This window comes from Schistocerca nitens, chromosome 1 (genome assembly GCF_023898315.1).
Source record: "Schistocerca nitens isolate TAMUIC-IGC-003100 chromosome 1, iqSchNite1.1, whole genome shotgun sequence".
Lineage (NCBI taxonomy): Eukaryota > Metazoa > Arthropoda > Insecta > Orthoptera > Acrididae > Schistocerca > Schistocerca nitens.
In genome coordinates, this window is record NC_064614.1 from 1,010,580,800 (window position 1) to 1,010,597,504 (window position 16,705).

General features: G+C 39.4%; 1 protein-coding gene across 4 annotated transcripts in view; it reads right to left on the reverse strand.

Moving 5' to 3' along the window:
• The window catches only part of LOC126195664 (citramalyl-CoA lyase, mitochondrial-like), a 238,862-nt gene that overhangs the window by 66,333 nt on the left and 155,824 nt on the right, over positions 1 to 16,705 (reverse strand). For all 4 annotated transcript variants that reach the window (XM_049934313.1, XM_049934307.1, XM_049934293.1 and 1 more), the window contains 2 exons: positions 7,554 to 7,749; positions 7,326 to 7,439 (listed from right to left, as the gene is read on the reverse strand). In XM_049934313.1, the coding sequence (XP_049790270.1) occupies positions 7,326 to 7,439; positions 7,554 to 7,749 (310 nt within the window). The remainder of the gene's footprint in view (positions 1 to 7,325; positions 7,440 to 7,553; positions 7,750 to 16,705) is intronic.

A 16,705-nucleotide genomic window follows, 5' to 3' on the forward strand; every position in this document is an offset into this window, starting at 1 on the left:
TGATGGGAACAAACTAATTGAAAGGTGTAAGAAACAAACTGGGTCCCATTATTAGAAACTAAGATATAAGAAAAAAGAATAAAAATAAAAAAATCTCAAAACCTTACGAATTGTGACCTCAGCCAATGTTGACACACACCAGAGGATGTAAGGAAAAATGGGAATATGCATCCACAAATGAGGGCCAATAGGAATTCAATAAGGGACCTGCAAAGTCTATATGAATGCATTCCCATGGCTGGTGGGGAGTTGGCCAGGGGGACAAGGATGCCCTAGGTGCTGCCTATTGTTGGGAGCACTACTCACAAGCTGCAACAAAATGGACAATTTCGCCATCAATCTCCGGCCAAAAAACGCATCCCCCAGCTAACAGTTTAGTGCACAAAACTTCCCACTGGCCCAGGTGGAGAATGTGTAGAACCTTGCTCCATAACACTTCAGGAATAACTACTGTGGGAGAGAGCTCTTCTGTGGACAACAGCAAACCACCATCAAAAACAGAGACACAATACTATAAGGAAAAACAGTTGAACAGGGGATCCAAACCCTGACCCAGAGGTTTATCTCATAACTCGGAAACTGGCACCCTGGGCCTGCATTTCATTATCAAGATGGAAGCAAAGCAACTCATCATGATCAAAGCTGGAATCAGGACCCACAGGAAGACGGGAAAAGGTGTCTGTATTGTTGTGTTTAGATATAGGTCGAAAATGGATTTCACAATTGTAGCAAGACAAAACAGCACCCAGAATTGTAGGCAGTGTGTTATCTTGTCAGGGAAAGAAATGTAAGGGTTAAACAAGGCAAGGCAAGTGTATATGGTCAGTAATAAGGCGAAACTTGAAGCCATATGAAAAAACATGAAATTCTTGTAGAGCATAGACGATGGCAAGAGCCTCTTTTTCACCTGAGGGTAATGTTGCAGGGATTGAATGAGAGATTTAGAGCTGAAAACAAGAGATCGTTCAGAGCCGCTGGCATGTCAGTGTGCTAGGACCATGTCAATGCTATATTGTGAGGCATCAGTCGCCAAAACTGTGTGCTGGTCTGGAGAGAACTTAGCTTAACAAGGGGCCAAAAATAGTTTGGATTTCAACATTTGAAAAGAACATCCACAGTCCAAGCTCCAGTGAAAAAGTACATTCATCTGTGACAAGGCATGCAACAGGTGGGCCAATGTAGCTGCCCTTGGCAGGAGTTCATAGCATTCTGTTATCTCCCCTATGAAGGCTGGAAGCTCCTTTATGGATGAGGGCCGGGGCATAGACTAAAGAGTGGAAATGTGGTCTGGCACAGGGCGAACCTCATCCCATGAGACCTCAAACCCCAAATAAACAATAGAAGGTTGAAGAAACTGAGATTTCTTGAGGTTACACCAGTAGCCTATGGATTGTAAGACGGAAAACAAAGGGTGCAAATTTTTCAAATGATCAGCCATGGAGGAGCCTATGACAACAATACTGTCCAGATAATTCATGCAACCCAGGACAGGCATAGTCAATTGCTCTAAAAATCACTGGAAAGTAGCAGGTGTGCTATCCACAGCAAAATGAAGGTGCAAATATTGATAGAGACCAAAAGGAGTATTCAAAACCACAAGAGACTCTTCGTCCACAGGAACCTGCAGATATGTTTCAGACAAATCGATTTTAGAAAAGTATTGGCCACCTGATATTTTCCCTCCACAGTTTCTCTTGGTGCAGGAGATGACGTGTACCTGTAATCAACTGTGCATTGACAGTAGTACTGAAGTTTCCCCAATGGCTTCTGTACTACAACCATCGGAGATGATCATTCACTAGCCATAATAGGTTGCACCACCCTTTCAGATTTAAGTCTGTCCAATTCTTCTTTCACTTGATTTTTCAGGGATATGGGAATAGGATGCACATAACAAAACTGAGGCCAAGCTGTGGATTTCAAATAAATATGACCAGAAAAATTTGTAGCACACCCTACACCTTCCAAGTATAAGCCCAAAAACTCCTCACAAACTGTTTCCAACTGAAAATACTGTACCTCCTCAGACACAATGTGAACTACATCAGTGACAGAAAATCCAAATGTCTGAAATGTGTCCATCCTGAACAAGTTCTCAACACTGGAATCAACAACCACCAAAAATGTAATGGAACAAACCACTGACTTGTAAGAGGCAGATGCACAGTAAATTGTTCCAACAACACAATGTTCTGTTTGTTGTGACTGATCAGCTTCCACATAACATGTGTCAAACACATTGAGCCTAAACTCACATAGGTTTGAGAATTCAATAAAATCACTGCAGCACCTGTGTCAACCTGTACCCAGAGCACTTGATAAAAAGCACTTAATTCGATAAACAACTTGCGGAAAGTCAAGAGCATTGGAGTCACACAGTTTATGTCTATGTCCATATCCTGGGCAACCTTCAGGGAACAATGCCCTTCTTCTGGCAGAATTACAAGCAGCCCAGTGCCTAGGGCATGCTGAACCCCATGCTAGACAAAACAGAGAGGACAAGATGGAAACAGAGACTGCTGATGCTGCAGTATTTGTGGCTGTTTGACCCAGCCTTATTCTGCTTGGTGCTAAGCCCACATGTTTACCGCTGCCACTGCCGCTTCCTCGTGCAAGATGTCAGTTGTCCTTAAGGACACATCTTGTGACACTACTGCCACATTTCCCCATACTTCAATTTGGTCACCCATTGCCTGAGAAGCTTCAAAAGATTGTGCTATTTGCACAAAACTTTTGCCAACAGTAGGTTTTTATAGAGTAAAGCCTCCTGGCACTCTTCTTTGTCTGGAGCTAAACAGATAATTGTGTCATGCACAATAGAGCCTGCATAAGAGTCATTATGGTCATCAATAATGAACTGACACTTATGGCTAAGGCCATGAATTTCAGCCGCCCAGGCCCTGTATGACTGGTTTGGTTTTTTGCAGCATCGCAGAATTTGACTCACACTGTTATGGCACGTTCATTTGCAACAGTAGTTGGAAAATAAACTGCACATGTGATCAAAAGTAAGAGCTGAAACTTCCTGGCAGATTCAAACTGGGTGCCGGACCGAGAGTGCTAGCGAGAGCTTCTGTGAAGTTTGGAATGTAGGAGATGAGGTATTGGCAGAACTGAAGCTGTGAGCACAGGGTGTGAGTCATTCTTGGGTAGCTCAGATGGTAGAGCACTTGCCCACAGAAGGCAAAGGTCCCAAGTTCGAGTCTTGGTCCGGCACACAGTTTTAATCTGCCAGGAAGTTTCATATCAGTACACACTCTGCTGCAGAGTGAAAATCTCATTCTAAAAGTAAGAGCCACTGATTCTTGTAAAGAGGCAAGCAAACACAGTAATTGATACCTTAGGTGGAATCCATGACAGGAAGACGGCTTTGCACAAATTCGAGTCTGTCACAATGAAAGCCAAAAAATGCTGTCCGAGTCTTTTTTCATAAACTTCCCAATCCTCGGCTGAATCATCATAAGGAGGAAAATTAGGTGGTAAGATTCCAGTGAAACGGTATCCTGCCTGTTAATGGAAGCCAACAAAATGGTCACAGCTGAAGTAAGCTCTTCAATCAGGGAGAGAGTATGGCAGACATACTGAATAAACCTGATGAAATCACATTTAAAGATTGCACACGCAGAACCTATCCCAACCTTTGTCAATTGTGTAGTAACCAAGTAATACAAAAAATTAATCCAAGACACTATTTTCGTAACAATGATTATCAAACTCACACTCTGCACTTGTCCAAGCCTTTCAGTCCCAACAGACAAGGTGTCCCACGCTGGCTCTCAGCAATGTGCAAGACCTGAAATCTGTCTTTAAGGCATAAAGGGTCAGCCATTTAACCAGTATTCATTTTTGTGTTCTGCCCAGAGATTCATGACAGCGACACCATTCACTACGCACTCTAAAATAAATGTGAACTGGACAGGTCGACAGTATCGGAAGGCACTTATGAAATCAGGGTTCCCAAGGGACATCAGAGAAAATGGAGGTGCCACAGTTTTTGCCACGAGAGTGTCATCAGCACTGCAGCCTAAATCCTGATGAATGCCCAATTCAGCTAACAACAGTTTCTAGACATTGGCCAATTCACTTTGCATATGAACACAATAGATCGAGTTCATGGCCTGAGCTGCCAGAGTTGGTGGTCGTGTGTGTGTGTGTGTGTGTGTTTTTCTCCTTTTCCAACAAAGGCTGTAAGCTTATGTGTAAGTTTTATTTAATTGTGCCTGTCTGCAACTTAAAATGTTATAGTTATGGTAAGTAGCAATCTATCTTTCCCTACATTGTTGATATCCCTACCTGAGTTTCCAGTGTTTGATTTTGCCGAACAGCTTTTCTTCCATCCTACAATCCCGTGATGTTTTCCTTTGTACTATTCTCTGCAGCATTACTCTTCTGCACCTGTTCTTTTTCTTCTTTCCTGTGTTTTTAGACTGTCCTCCAAACCGCATCTACTTCTGAGCCACACTGTTATCAATAGTCATTCACACACAACACAGTCTTCATGATCATGCGGAATGTTGATGCAGCATATGATGCCTCTGGTTTTTTTCTCTGATAGTTGTAATTTTATTTATTACTACCGGTCCCACTTCACCCTTTGTCTTGACATACTTCAGTGTTTTGTTTTCCACACCCGTTCATGCCACACAAACTTGGATCCTCAACCTAACACATCCCCATTCCCCACTCTTCCCTTGTTGCAACACACACACACACACACACACACACACACTCTTCCGTATCGCACCCATTCCTTTTCTCCCACATTTCGGTGCATTTTTAAAGTATTTGTGTGTATTTTTACATAGTTTTGTGGGGTTTTGCACATTTTTGCGTACTTGTGCATGTTTTTGCGTGTCTTTACATGTCTGTTGTCTGTTGTCTGTTCTCTATCCAGCTACTCTCACAACCATCAAGACCTATTTGGCCCATTTCTGGGTTATTCCCATTTCCTTTACATCATTTCTGCTACAATGGACCCCTGCTACATCTTTCTGCAAAAAAGTGACATTCTGCCTGACCTGCCAGAGTTAACAGTCAATGTGTTTGGGAAGTGTGCTTTCTTGTGTGAACGAATGATGTGTGTGTTTCTCTTTTCTGACAAAGGCTATGGCCAAAAGCTTATGTGTAGGTATCTTTTAATTGTGCCTGTCTGCAACTTGGCTGAAAGATTATGTGTAACTGTTTTTTATTGTGCCTATCTGCAACTCATCATGTTATCTTTATGGTAAGTAGCAATCTCTCCTATGCTACATTTCTTATATTCTTATCTGAAGTTTCCATTGTTTGATTTCATCACAGCCTATAGAGAGAGTCTAGACAGCAAGTACACTAAACAGCCTCATCCATCTGTTGCGAGCCCTATTGTCTCCTGAGTTGCCATACATAAGCACTAATGTCCAGTGTCCCCAGTGAAAGGATATAAAATGTGATAAAAGATACCCACAGCCCATGGCCTTTTATGTGGTATGCACTAAGGTGACAAAAGTCATGCAATAGCAATATGCACACATACAAATGGTGGTAGTACTGTGTACACAAGGTATAAAAGAGCGGTGCATTAATAGAACAGTCATTTGTACTAAAGTGAGTCATGCGGAAAGGTTTCCGATGTGATTATGGCTGCACAACAGGATTTAACAACTTTGAATGCAGAATGGTAGATGGAAATAAGTGTATAGAACATTCTGTTTCAGAGATCATTAGGGAATTAAATATTCCTCTCACTTTGGACAATGTAGCTGCCAACACCTTCATTTAATGACACAGATGAGTGGCATCTGCATAGGGTTCTATTGCTAACAGACTAGCAACACTGCATGAAATAACTACAAAAACCAATGAGTGACATTGGACAAATGTATCTGTTTGGACAGTGCAGCAAATTTTGCTAATAATGGGCTATGGCAGCAGACAACCAATGTGAGTGGCTTTGTTAACAGCATGACATTGCCTCTACATGCAGCCCCTCTCCTCGTCTTGTGATGATATCACTTGGATCCTAGATTACTGGAAAAATGTGGCCTCATTAGATGAGTACCAATTTCAGCTGGTAAGAGCAGATGGTAGGGTTTGAGTGTGGTGCAGACCCAAGTTGTGAACAAGGCACTGTGCATGCTGGTTGTGACTCCATAATGGCCTGGGCTGTGTTTACATGGAATGGATTTGGTCCTCTGGTATAACTGAACTGGTCAGTTATTTACTATTTAAAACAGTCTTGATCATGATTTTTGATAAATAAATCGTGATCAAGACTGTTTTTAATAGTAAATATTTGTAAGACATTGATCACTGCCACTCCCATAATGTATTCAGAACTGATCAATGACTGGAAATGTTTATGTTTGACTATCTGAAGACCATTTGCAGCCATTCGTGGACTTCATGATCCCAAGCAAAGATGGAATTTGTAGGGATGACAATTCACTATGTCACTGGGCCACAGTTGTTCGCGACTGGTTTGAAGAACGTTCTGGACAGTTGAAGCTAATGGTTTAGCCATCCAGATTGCCCAACATGAATCCCATCAAACATTTATATGGCATAATCGAGAGGTCAGTTATTGAACAAAATCCTGCACCGGCAGCATTTTCACAATTATGGGTTACTATAGAGGCAGCAGTATTTCTGCAGGGGACTTCCAATGACTTGCTGAGTCCATGTTAAGACAAGCTGCTGCACTAAGCTGGGTGGAAGGAGGTCCAACAATATTAGGTAGTATCCCATTACTTTTGTCACCTCAGTGTGTACTGTATCCCTATCATACAGTCATGTGTCATAGTGTTGCCACTGCACACGTCATCACAATGTCTCATAGAAATTTTTTCCAGGTACACCATTTTCAAAAATGTGTCATCAGGTTTTAAGATATCTAGAGTCACCAAGTTCAACAGTTTGTCATCAGTTTCAAAGGCAAGCTATCAGGATTGACATACCAAGACAGTTATTTCAGATATGTAAAATTCTGATATTATACTCCAATGGTTTAAAGTTAACCCTCAAGAAGACCTATTTACATTTCCTTAACACCACTCTTAATGTATTCTGCCACTTGTTTGGCCTCTTGAATCTTACAACTGTCTTGTCACACACTTGATTTTTTGAATACTAGGTATCCAACCCTGACTTTGCTAAATCATGTTAACTTCCTGACACACCATGATAATACTAGCATTATCTTGACTTGTTCCATATCCTGGAAGGTATTTATATTTAGATAATACTATCTATTATGACAGAATAAGAACTACAGTGCCACAACAGTAATGATAAATCACTTTCAGATTTTGTTTATTTTCTCAATATAAAATATTACTTGTTTCACATACCTTTATAATTAATGTCAACCATATCAACTGCTTGAAAGTTGAAAGCTTTTGCTATTAACACAAGCCTCTGGCGAGCATACAGTATTTCATAACCATCATCTGACCGTGAAATACCTGAAAGAGTCAGAAAACATCATTAAAATTGTGAGAAAATAAATTATAGAAAATAAATGAATGCAATATATTAAAGACAGGTTTTGTACATCTATTTAAAATTTTATGTTTTACCAAGATCAGCGCACAAGTCATCACTTCCAATGATCAATGCAACAGGTAAAAAACATGACTTTTCAGCCAGTTCAATAGATTTTTGACATATTGTGGGTAAGTCCATTATTCCTTTGGCTGATTCAATAAATAAGATTAAGTTCATCTTTATTTTATTCCTCTCATCTCCTATGATTACGCTTAGTTTGTCTGCAAACTGTTGGAGAATATTAGACATAAGTAAATTTAAATTATATTACACACAAAAATCTTTTTCTAAGAAGTACAGTACTGATAAAATAATTGTAAACATGACTGTCAATGTTATATATAAAGAAGGAAAAGGATATATTGATTAAATCTATCCTCTGCAACAGCATAAACTGAACAAAAGATATAATGTGCAAGAGAACAACAAAATCTGCATTTTTGCACTATTAAAAATTACAAAGCATGTTGCAGAGGGTATTTTTTTTTTTACTGAACTATATATTTCTGTTTTTTTCTGTTTAATTTGGGATTGAGTACAGAATTAATGATTGTAGGCAAACTCATTATTCCGTGAGAGCTGTTACTGCAGTCTGATTTAAAGTATGAGGGGCAGTCAATTAAAAACTGAACCTGTCGCAGCGGGACCATGGAGTGGTTTCCTTCAAAAGTAATCACAACATGCATTAATACATTTATCTCAGATAAATCAATTCCTATTTTATAGAATGTGGCCACAGACAGTTCCACAACTGCATCAACTCTTGCACTTCCTCATCCAACTGAAATCAACATCCACGTGTCTTTCTTCAGGTCACCAAAGATGAAAAAGTCACACGGTGAAAGATCTGCTTGAATGGAGGATCTTCCATTGTTTCCCAACCAAATTACTGAAGTGTAGCCTTCATCCAATTGGCAGTGTGAGTGTGGGCATTGTCATGCAACAATATGATTCATTCTGATAGCTCCAGCATTTGCTGGACGTGATTTAGGGAAACTAAAGAAAACCTAAATCAGGATGGCTGGATGAAGATTGGAGCTTCCACCCTCCCGAATAAATGGCCAGTCTGTTTAAAACAGTGCTACCTTATTCACTTTATCCCTAGTGTACAATACTTTCTTTTACAAAGAAGTGATTTAATAATGTTTCTATTTTGTGTGCTACAACTTCCCATATATTCGCCATGAAAACTGAGTCAGCACATCTCTGTAATGAGTGAGATGATGATCTCAGAAAGAGGAGGATAAGTTGTTAGTATTGTACATTTGGGTGTAGATTTTTTAAGAAAAGAAAAGAAAGCAAAAAACATAGTACAGTATGAGAGAGCTTTGTGAAATGATAGTTGTTTTATTATTGTTATTATTATTTATTTGTTTTACATTTTTTACCAAACTAATGCTGTGTGTTACATAAATAATCCTTCACTGCTTGACTGGAACTTTTTAAATGCCTTTCTAAATAGGTTTCTTTTAGTAATCTCTTTACAATTTACATTTTGCTTAACTGGAACTTTTTAAATGCCTTTCTAAATAGGTTTCTTTTAGTAATCTCTTTACAATCTCCTTGGGCAATGTATCATACAGTTTTATTTCTTGGTACAAAAAATTCTATTTTTAGTTTTATGGCTATTCTTTCCTGATAAATGTAAGCTAAGTCATGGTTATGGAAGGAGCAGCAGTTCGTGCTGTAATTATCGATGTCATTTTTAATGGGTACAACTGATTGGTAAATTATTCACATTGTGTAGTTGAAATCATCAGTGTTTCGAACAGATCTTTACAAAGGGCTATAGGTAATTTCCAAGATCTCTTGCAAGCAATATACAAATAGCCATACCGTAGGTGCAACAACAATGGAGAGGTATCTGTTGAGAGGCCAGACAAACGTGTGGTTCCTGAAGACGGGCAGTAGCCTTTTCAGTAGTTGCAGGGGCAACAGTCTAGATCAGGCTGTTCGAACCAAGCTCCAGGGAGCCAGAGTGCTCACTGCGTCAGCTCGGAGCCCACGTGGAGGGGGAAAGCGAACTCACTGCCCCCTGACCGCATACAGCCGCAACTGACGCAATAATCCATGTTCAATGACAGCTATGACTAGCCGCGGGAGTCCTGTACCTCTATTGGAGGATACCTTTCCATTCATTGAGAGGGATGGTCGTCCACAGAGTCTTGTATGTCATAAAGTATTTAATTCTGCGAAGAGGTACAGTATGCAACGGCATTATACACGTCTTCACGCAGCGCACTATGATCAGACAGAAGGCGTTGCACGCAGAGAACTGGTAGCCAGGCTTAAGAATGACATACCAGGGGATGTAAGTTTAAAAACGGGTTCGTAATATGGAGGGTATCAAAACATGCAACATAGTTCGTGTGGCAAGCCGTTTTCGGTGGGACCACTCGTAAAATCGTGCATGGTAGCAGTTGTAGAATGTTTGTTTCCAAGGGAGGTGCAGGCAATTGAAGGGGTTTGCCTGTGGTAGCAAACAATGTCTCGTTAAATCCTGAACATGGCAGCAGATTTAGAGACACAGCTCAGGAAAAAGGCGGAGAGCCTTGTTGCATTTTCGCTAGTGCTTGACAAAAGCACCAACATATCGGACTGTGCTCAGCTTGCAGTCTTTGTGCGTGGTGTCGACATGGAGCTGCACGTAACTGAAGAACTCTTGGATGTGGTACTACTCGATTACACTGCAACAGGACATGACATTTTTGAAGCTTTTTGTGAATCAATGGAAAATATGAATTTGCCGTGGGATAAGCTCCATTCTGTAACGACAGATGGTGCACCAAAAATGATCAGGCGTCATCAAGGTTTTGCTTCTCGTTTGAAAAATAAACTCAGGGACAAATTCGAGAAAGACATTTAGACTCTCCATTGTTTTATTCACCAAGAGGCACTGTGTGCTGAAACAGTGGAGTTAGGTGGCGTAATGAAATATGTCGCGAAGTGTGTGAATTTTGTGCAGCTTCACGGTATGAATCATCACCAATTCAAAGGATTCCTGAAAGATATGGAAGCGGAGTGTGGGGATATACCTTACCACAGTACAGTTCGTTGGCTGAGTCAGGGAAAAGTTCTTGATGTTTTCTTTACCATTTGTGAGGAAATATCCCTTTTTCTCTAAATGAAAGGGGAAGAAATGCATTGTCTGAAAGATATAAAAATGGATATCAGACCTGGCGTTCCTAGCTGACATAACTACGCATCTGAATAATTTAAATCTGTCATCGAGGGCAAAGGGCAGCTAATCGTTGACATGCACAACCAGATCAAAGCATTCATGGAAAAGTTATGTTTATTTGAGAGGCAGATGAGTAATGGACATTTAACGTTCTTCAATCGTCTTGCTTCTTTAAAACTACCTGAAGGTACTACTTTCGGCAATTACCAAACAAAGTTAAAGCAGCTCATCACATAGTTTGAAACACAATTTCGAGACCTCACTAGTTTGGAAATGGAGCTTAAGGTGTTCAACACTCCTTTTTCTGTTTCCCCTGATGACTTGTTATCGTCACTTCAATTGGAGATTATTGATTTGTAAAATTCAACTTTGTTGAAAGAGAGGTACTACATGGATTTGTCACGATGGTATCGTTCATTACAGGAAAAAACATTTCCTAAGCTGCACAACAATGACACTCAGATCATGTGCATCTTTGGATCTACGTATTGTTGTGAGCAACTTTTCTCAGCAATGAAAAGAGTAAAAAGTAAGGAACGATCATTTCTTAAGGATGCAACAATGAAGGCCATCCTCCGCATTAACGCTGCGAACACTTTGACGCCTGATATTTCCGATCTTGTAATGAAAAGAAAATGTCAAGCTACAGAGGCCCAATAAATTTAGTATGCAATTTCTTGTAAAACAGTTGCTTCTTATTTATTTCCTGAACATCGTATTTCCTGGTGTAGCATGTCAACACGTCTTAGCAGCTAAGAGTATGAGGTTGTCGATCTTGTAAGACGCAGCTGGCACATCAAAATGCTTGCCTTGCCGCCTGCCTCAGCCAGCTATGCCACGTGCCGGACCACTTGAATGGTCACTGTGAGTGACACGGCTTCCTGGAGCAGGGAGAGCTCCACAGCTCACAACGGAGCTGACGAGCTGGAACAGCCTGGTCTAGATGATTGACTGATCTGGCCTTGTAACACTAACCAAAACGGCCTTGCTGTGCTGGTACTGCTTCCCGAAGGCATGCAGCTTTTTCCGTATGGTTAAATGATGATGGTGTCCTCTTGGGTAAAATATTCCAGAGGTAAAATACTCCGACATTTGGATCTCCAGGTGGGGACTACTCAGGAGGACGTCGTTATCAGTAGAAAGAAAACTGGCATTCTACGGATCGGAGCCTGGAATGTCAGATCCCTTAATTGGGCAGGTAGGTTAGAAAATTTAAAAAGGGAAATGGATAGGTTAAAGTTATATATATTGGGAATTTGTGAAGTTCGGTGGCAGGAGGAACAAGACTTCTGGTCAGGTGAAATCTCAGCTATAAATACAAAATCAACTAGGGGTAATGCAGGAGTATATTTAATAATGAATAAAAAAATAGGAGTGTGGGTAAGCTACTATAAACAGCATAGTGAACGCATTATTGTGGCCAAGATAGACAAGAAGCCCACACCTACTACAGTAGTACAAGTTTATATGCCAACTAGCTCCGCAGATAACAGAGAGATTAATGAAATGTATGTTGAGATAAAAGATATTATTCAGATAGTGAAGGGAGACGAAATTTCAATAGTCATGGGTGACTGGAATTCGATAGCAGGAAAAGGAAGAGAAGGAAACATAGTAGGTGAATATGAAATGGGGGTAAGAAATGAAAGAGGAAGCTGCCTGCTAGAATTTTGCACAGAGCATAACTTGGTTAAAGAATCATGAAAGAAGGTTGTATACATGGAAGAGGCCTGGAGATACTGGAAGGTTTCAGATAGATTATGTAATGGTAAGACAGAGACTTAGGAACCAGGTTTTAAAATGTAAGACATTTCCAAGGGCAGATGTGGACTCTGACCACAATCTATTAGTTATGAACTGTAGATAACACTGAAGAGACTGCCAAAAGGTGGGAATTTAAGGACCTGGATAAACTGACAGAACCAGAGGTTGTAGAGGGTTTCGGGGAGAACATTAGGGAAAGATTGACAAGAATGGGGAAAAGAAATACAGTAGAAGAAGAATGGGTAACTTTGAGAGATGAAATAATGAAGGCAGCAGCAAATCAAGTAGGTAAAAAGATGAGGGCTAGTAGAAACCCTTGGCTAACAGAAGATATATTGAATTTAATTGATGAAAGGAGAAAATATAAAAATTCAGTTAATGAAGCATGCAAAAAGGAATACAACGTCTCAAAAATGAGATTGGCAGGAAGTGCAAAATGGCTAATCAAGAATGGCTAGAGGACAAATGTAAGGATGTAGAGGCATATATCACTAGGGGTAAGATAGATACTGCCTGCAAGAAAATTAGAGAGACCTTTGGAGAAAAGAGAACCACTTATATGAATATCAAGAGGTCAGATAGAAACCCAGTTCTAAGCAAAGAATGGAAAGCAGAAAGGTGGAAGGACTATATATAGACGGTCTATACAAGGGCAATATAGGTGAGGACAGTATTACGGAAATGGAAGAGGATATAGATGAAGATGAAATGGGAGATATGGTAGTGCGTGAAGAGTTTGACAGAGCACTGAAAGACCTAAGTCAAAACAAGGCCCCAGGAGTAGACAACATTCCATTATAGCTACTGATAACTTTGGAAGACCCAGCCCTGATAAAACTCTACCATCTGGGGAGCAAGATATATGAGACAGGTGAAATACCCTCATACTTCAATAAGAATATAATAATTCCAATCCCAAAGAAAACAGGTGTTGACAGATGTGAAAATTACCGAACTATCAGTTTGATAAGTCACGGCTGCAAAATACTAACATGAATTCTTTACAGACAAATGGAAAAAGTGGTAGAAGCCGACCTCAGGGAAGATCAGTTTGGATTCCACAGAAATGTTGGAACATGTGAGGCAATATTGACCCTATGACTTATCTTAGAAGACAGATTAAGGAAATGCAAACCTACGTTTCTAGCATTTGCAGACTTAGAGAATGCTTTTGACAATGTTGACTGGAATACTCTCTTTCAAAATCTGAAGTTGGAAGGGGTCAAATACAGGGAGCGAAAGGCTATTTACAGTTTGTACAGAAATCAGATGGCAGTTATAAGAGCTGAGGGGCTTGAAACGGAAGCAGTGGTTGGGAAGGGAGTAGATAGGGTTGTAGCCTATCCCCGACATTATTCAATCTGTATATTGAGGAAGCAGTAAAGGAAACAAATGAAAAATTCAGAGTAGGAATTAAAATCCACGGAGAAGAAATAAAAACTTTGAGATTTGACGATGATACTAAAGTTCTGTCAGAGACAGCAAAGGACCTGGAAGAGCAGTTGAACAGAATGGACAGTGTCTTGAAAGGAGGATATAACATGAACATCAACAAAAGCAAAACGAGGATAATGGAATGTAGTCAAATTAATTCAGGTGATGCTGAGGACTGAAGACCACAACAACAACAATAACAGATAGATGATGGTCAGTCTATTTCACTCCGCCCAGGTTTTCTGTGGTTTCCCTTAGGGCCCCCGTCTGAATAGAGAGCGACAAAAAGTACATGTCTCCAGCTTTAATTCTTAACAGACTATCCTTGGTCAAATAAAATATACTGTTTAAATATATGTACCAGTGACATTGCAATTTTATAACCTCGTTGAACTGTGTAAAGGGTATTGATGTAAACTCAAAGTACAAGAGAATCATAGAAATCTACAACTGAAATTGTTACATATTGTGATGCGAAGTGAAAAGTTTAGTGAAAGTGCTTCATGTGACGTAATGTGGAATGCCATGCCCGGACATTGGAACATGTGACCATGGCATTCCAGGGTGCCTTATGATGTCCCATGGCCCAGATTATGAGAACTATAAATTATTAAAAAATTTTGCACAATATTAAGCAATTATATTTGTCATATGTAGTAAAAGAAAGTATACTGAAAGTCGAGGAATAATGTGATTACAAAGAAAAATTATTATCTGTAACATAAGTATTATTATTATCTTTGTTCTTTTTGGCATTGGCGTGAAACAAAAAGCGCCGGAAGCTCTCTTGCTTTGTCTTCTTCTGATGGGACACCATTGTGCGCAATCTACATAATAAGGTGTGTATCTGTTTCATTATTTGAGCAGTGTGCTCCAATATATGTCTAAAGTATTGCTGTTGTTAATTTTAACTGTAACCTGCACTACATATCCCGTTTGCTTGTCCCATCATTTTTAAAGAATTTCAGGTGCCGCACTGGCAGCAAACTGAACATCGCTGGATGGCAGTAATTGGCCGCCATTAAGCAGCAATTTCAAATTATCTTAATTATTATCCTGTTCTTTCCACAGGTGACGCTAGAGATTGGCAATATTATTTCTTTCATTTATGATCAGTAGAAAACAGATATTTTCAAAGTACTTGATGATTTATTCAGACGATTTATGTTACATGCAATAGGATATCAGTATGGAATCTGTAACATGGTAATGAGGAAATTAATGTTATGCTACTGTAATGATGGGTCTGTAAGATGAGTTTATAGTTATTGATTTTTATTGGTGAACGGTAAGATAAGAATATTTTTTGAAAGTGGGAATTAAAGAAAATGTATTATGGTTTTATGATGAGGATAAAAAAATTTAATTTTTTTTACATGAATGATTCAGACTGAGAAAATATTACTATAGTCAGCCAGTGTTAGCAATACCAAAACATCTAGTGCTTTAGTGAATAAACAATGGTTATGGAAAATTTAAAGGTGAGAAGTTTATAAGCTTTATCAGTTCAGTTATTATTATGGTGTCTTTGCGAGGGAAAGGCATAATGGAGAGTGTTGTTTTTCAGACCTATTCAAAGTTATTGATAAACATATTTTTCTTGGTTTATAACACACGCTGTACTATTATGAATAGAACACAAGGATTACAATGCAGAGCAATTTTTCTATTTGAGGTAATTGTTGATTTATGTGGTTTTATGGAAATTTTGCGATGTTGATAAGGTTTATGTTGAGATAAAGTGCTGTGAGAGATGAAGGTTTATTGTATTGTGAACTATAAATGAGTATGTGAAGTTTATGAGGTTCATAATGATGTTAGGGAAATGAAATATTAGGGACTTATTGGTGCTCTGTTTTGTAATCATTGTACTTTTGTTTATGATGGTATGCTGTAGAAAATTCTGAGAAATGACTATAAGGAAATCACAAAAAATGATGTTGAGCATTAGCCTTTGATTATATGATAGATGTTTATGAAAGCTCGAGCTGTGTCCGATTTGTTGAAAATGCCTGAATTTTATTTAACATCTGTATGATCCCATAGCATTGGCATGAGAAAGAGTTAGTACTGATAGGAAATAACTTACAAATACTAAACACCTTGTTGCTGACTATACATTATTAACACCTTGTGAAGTCATTTCCATGTTAATTTTAATCATAATGAACAGCACTTTAAAGCAGATTTCATTGGCATAATTTATAGCCAATATTTTTTTTCTTAAGCAACTAAATAAATCAGTTTTTAAGAAAATATGTAAGTATGAGGTAATTGTCTCATCCTGCAACATAATTTGAAAGACTTGAAAAGCAATTTTTCATATGCTATTGTATAATCCAGGGCTTCCCAACCTTTTCAGCTGGCGGACCCCTTCTTCAGTTGAAAATCCATGGCGGACCCCTAATCAGTCAAGAACACAGTAACTTTAGATTTCAGAGCGAAACCCATGGGAACTGAAAGCTTCTTAATCCAAGTGCCATGTTCCAATGACCCCCCCCCCCCCCCCGAAGTATCAATAGTCTTTGGTTTAGAGATGAATGAAAACAACTTGAAATTAACGATCCAATTTGAATTCCCACTGTATCCAGACACTTGCTAGTGGATTTACTCCCTTTTTTCAACACACTATAGCCTGATTAAAATTACTTTGTAATTGACATTTCACACGTTGGAGCTGCCTTCCTCCAAGAGCAATCAACGTCACGTTCAAACTGTTCCCTGATTGGTCGACAAAGCTCGCTCCGTGCATGCGTAAAAGGTTTCAGCACATCTAGCGCCGTGAGCCGGCGCACAAACGACCCC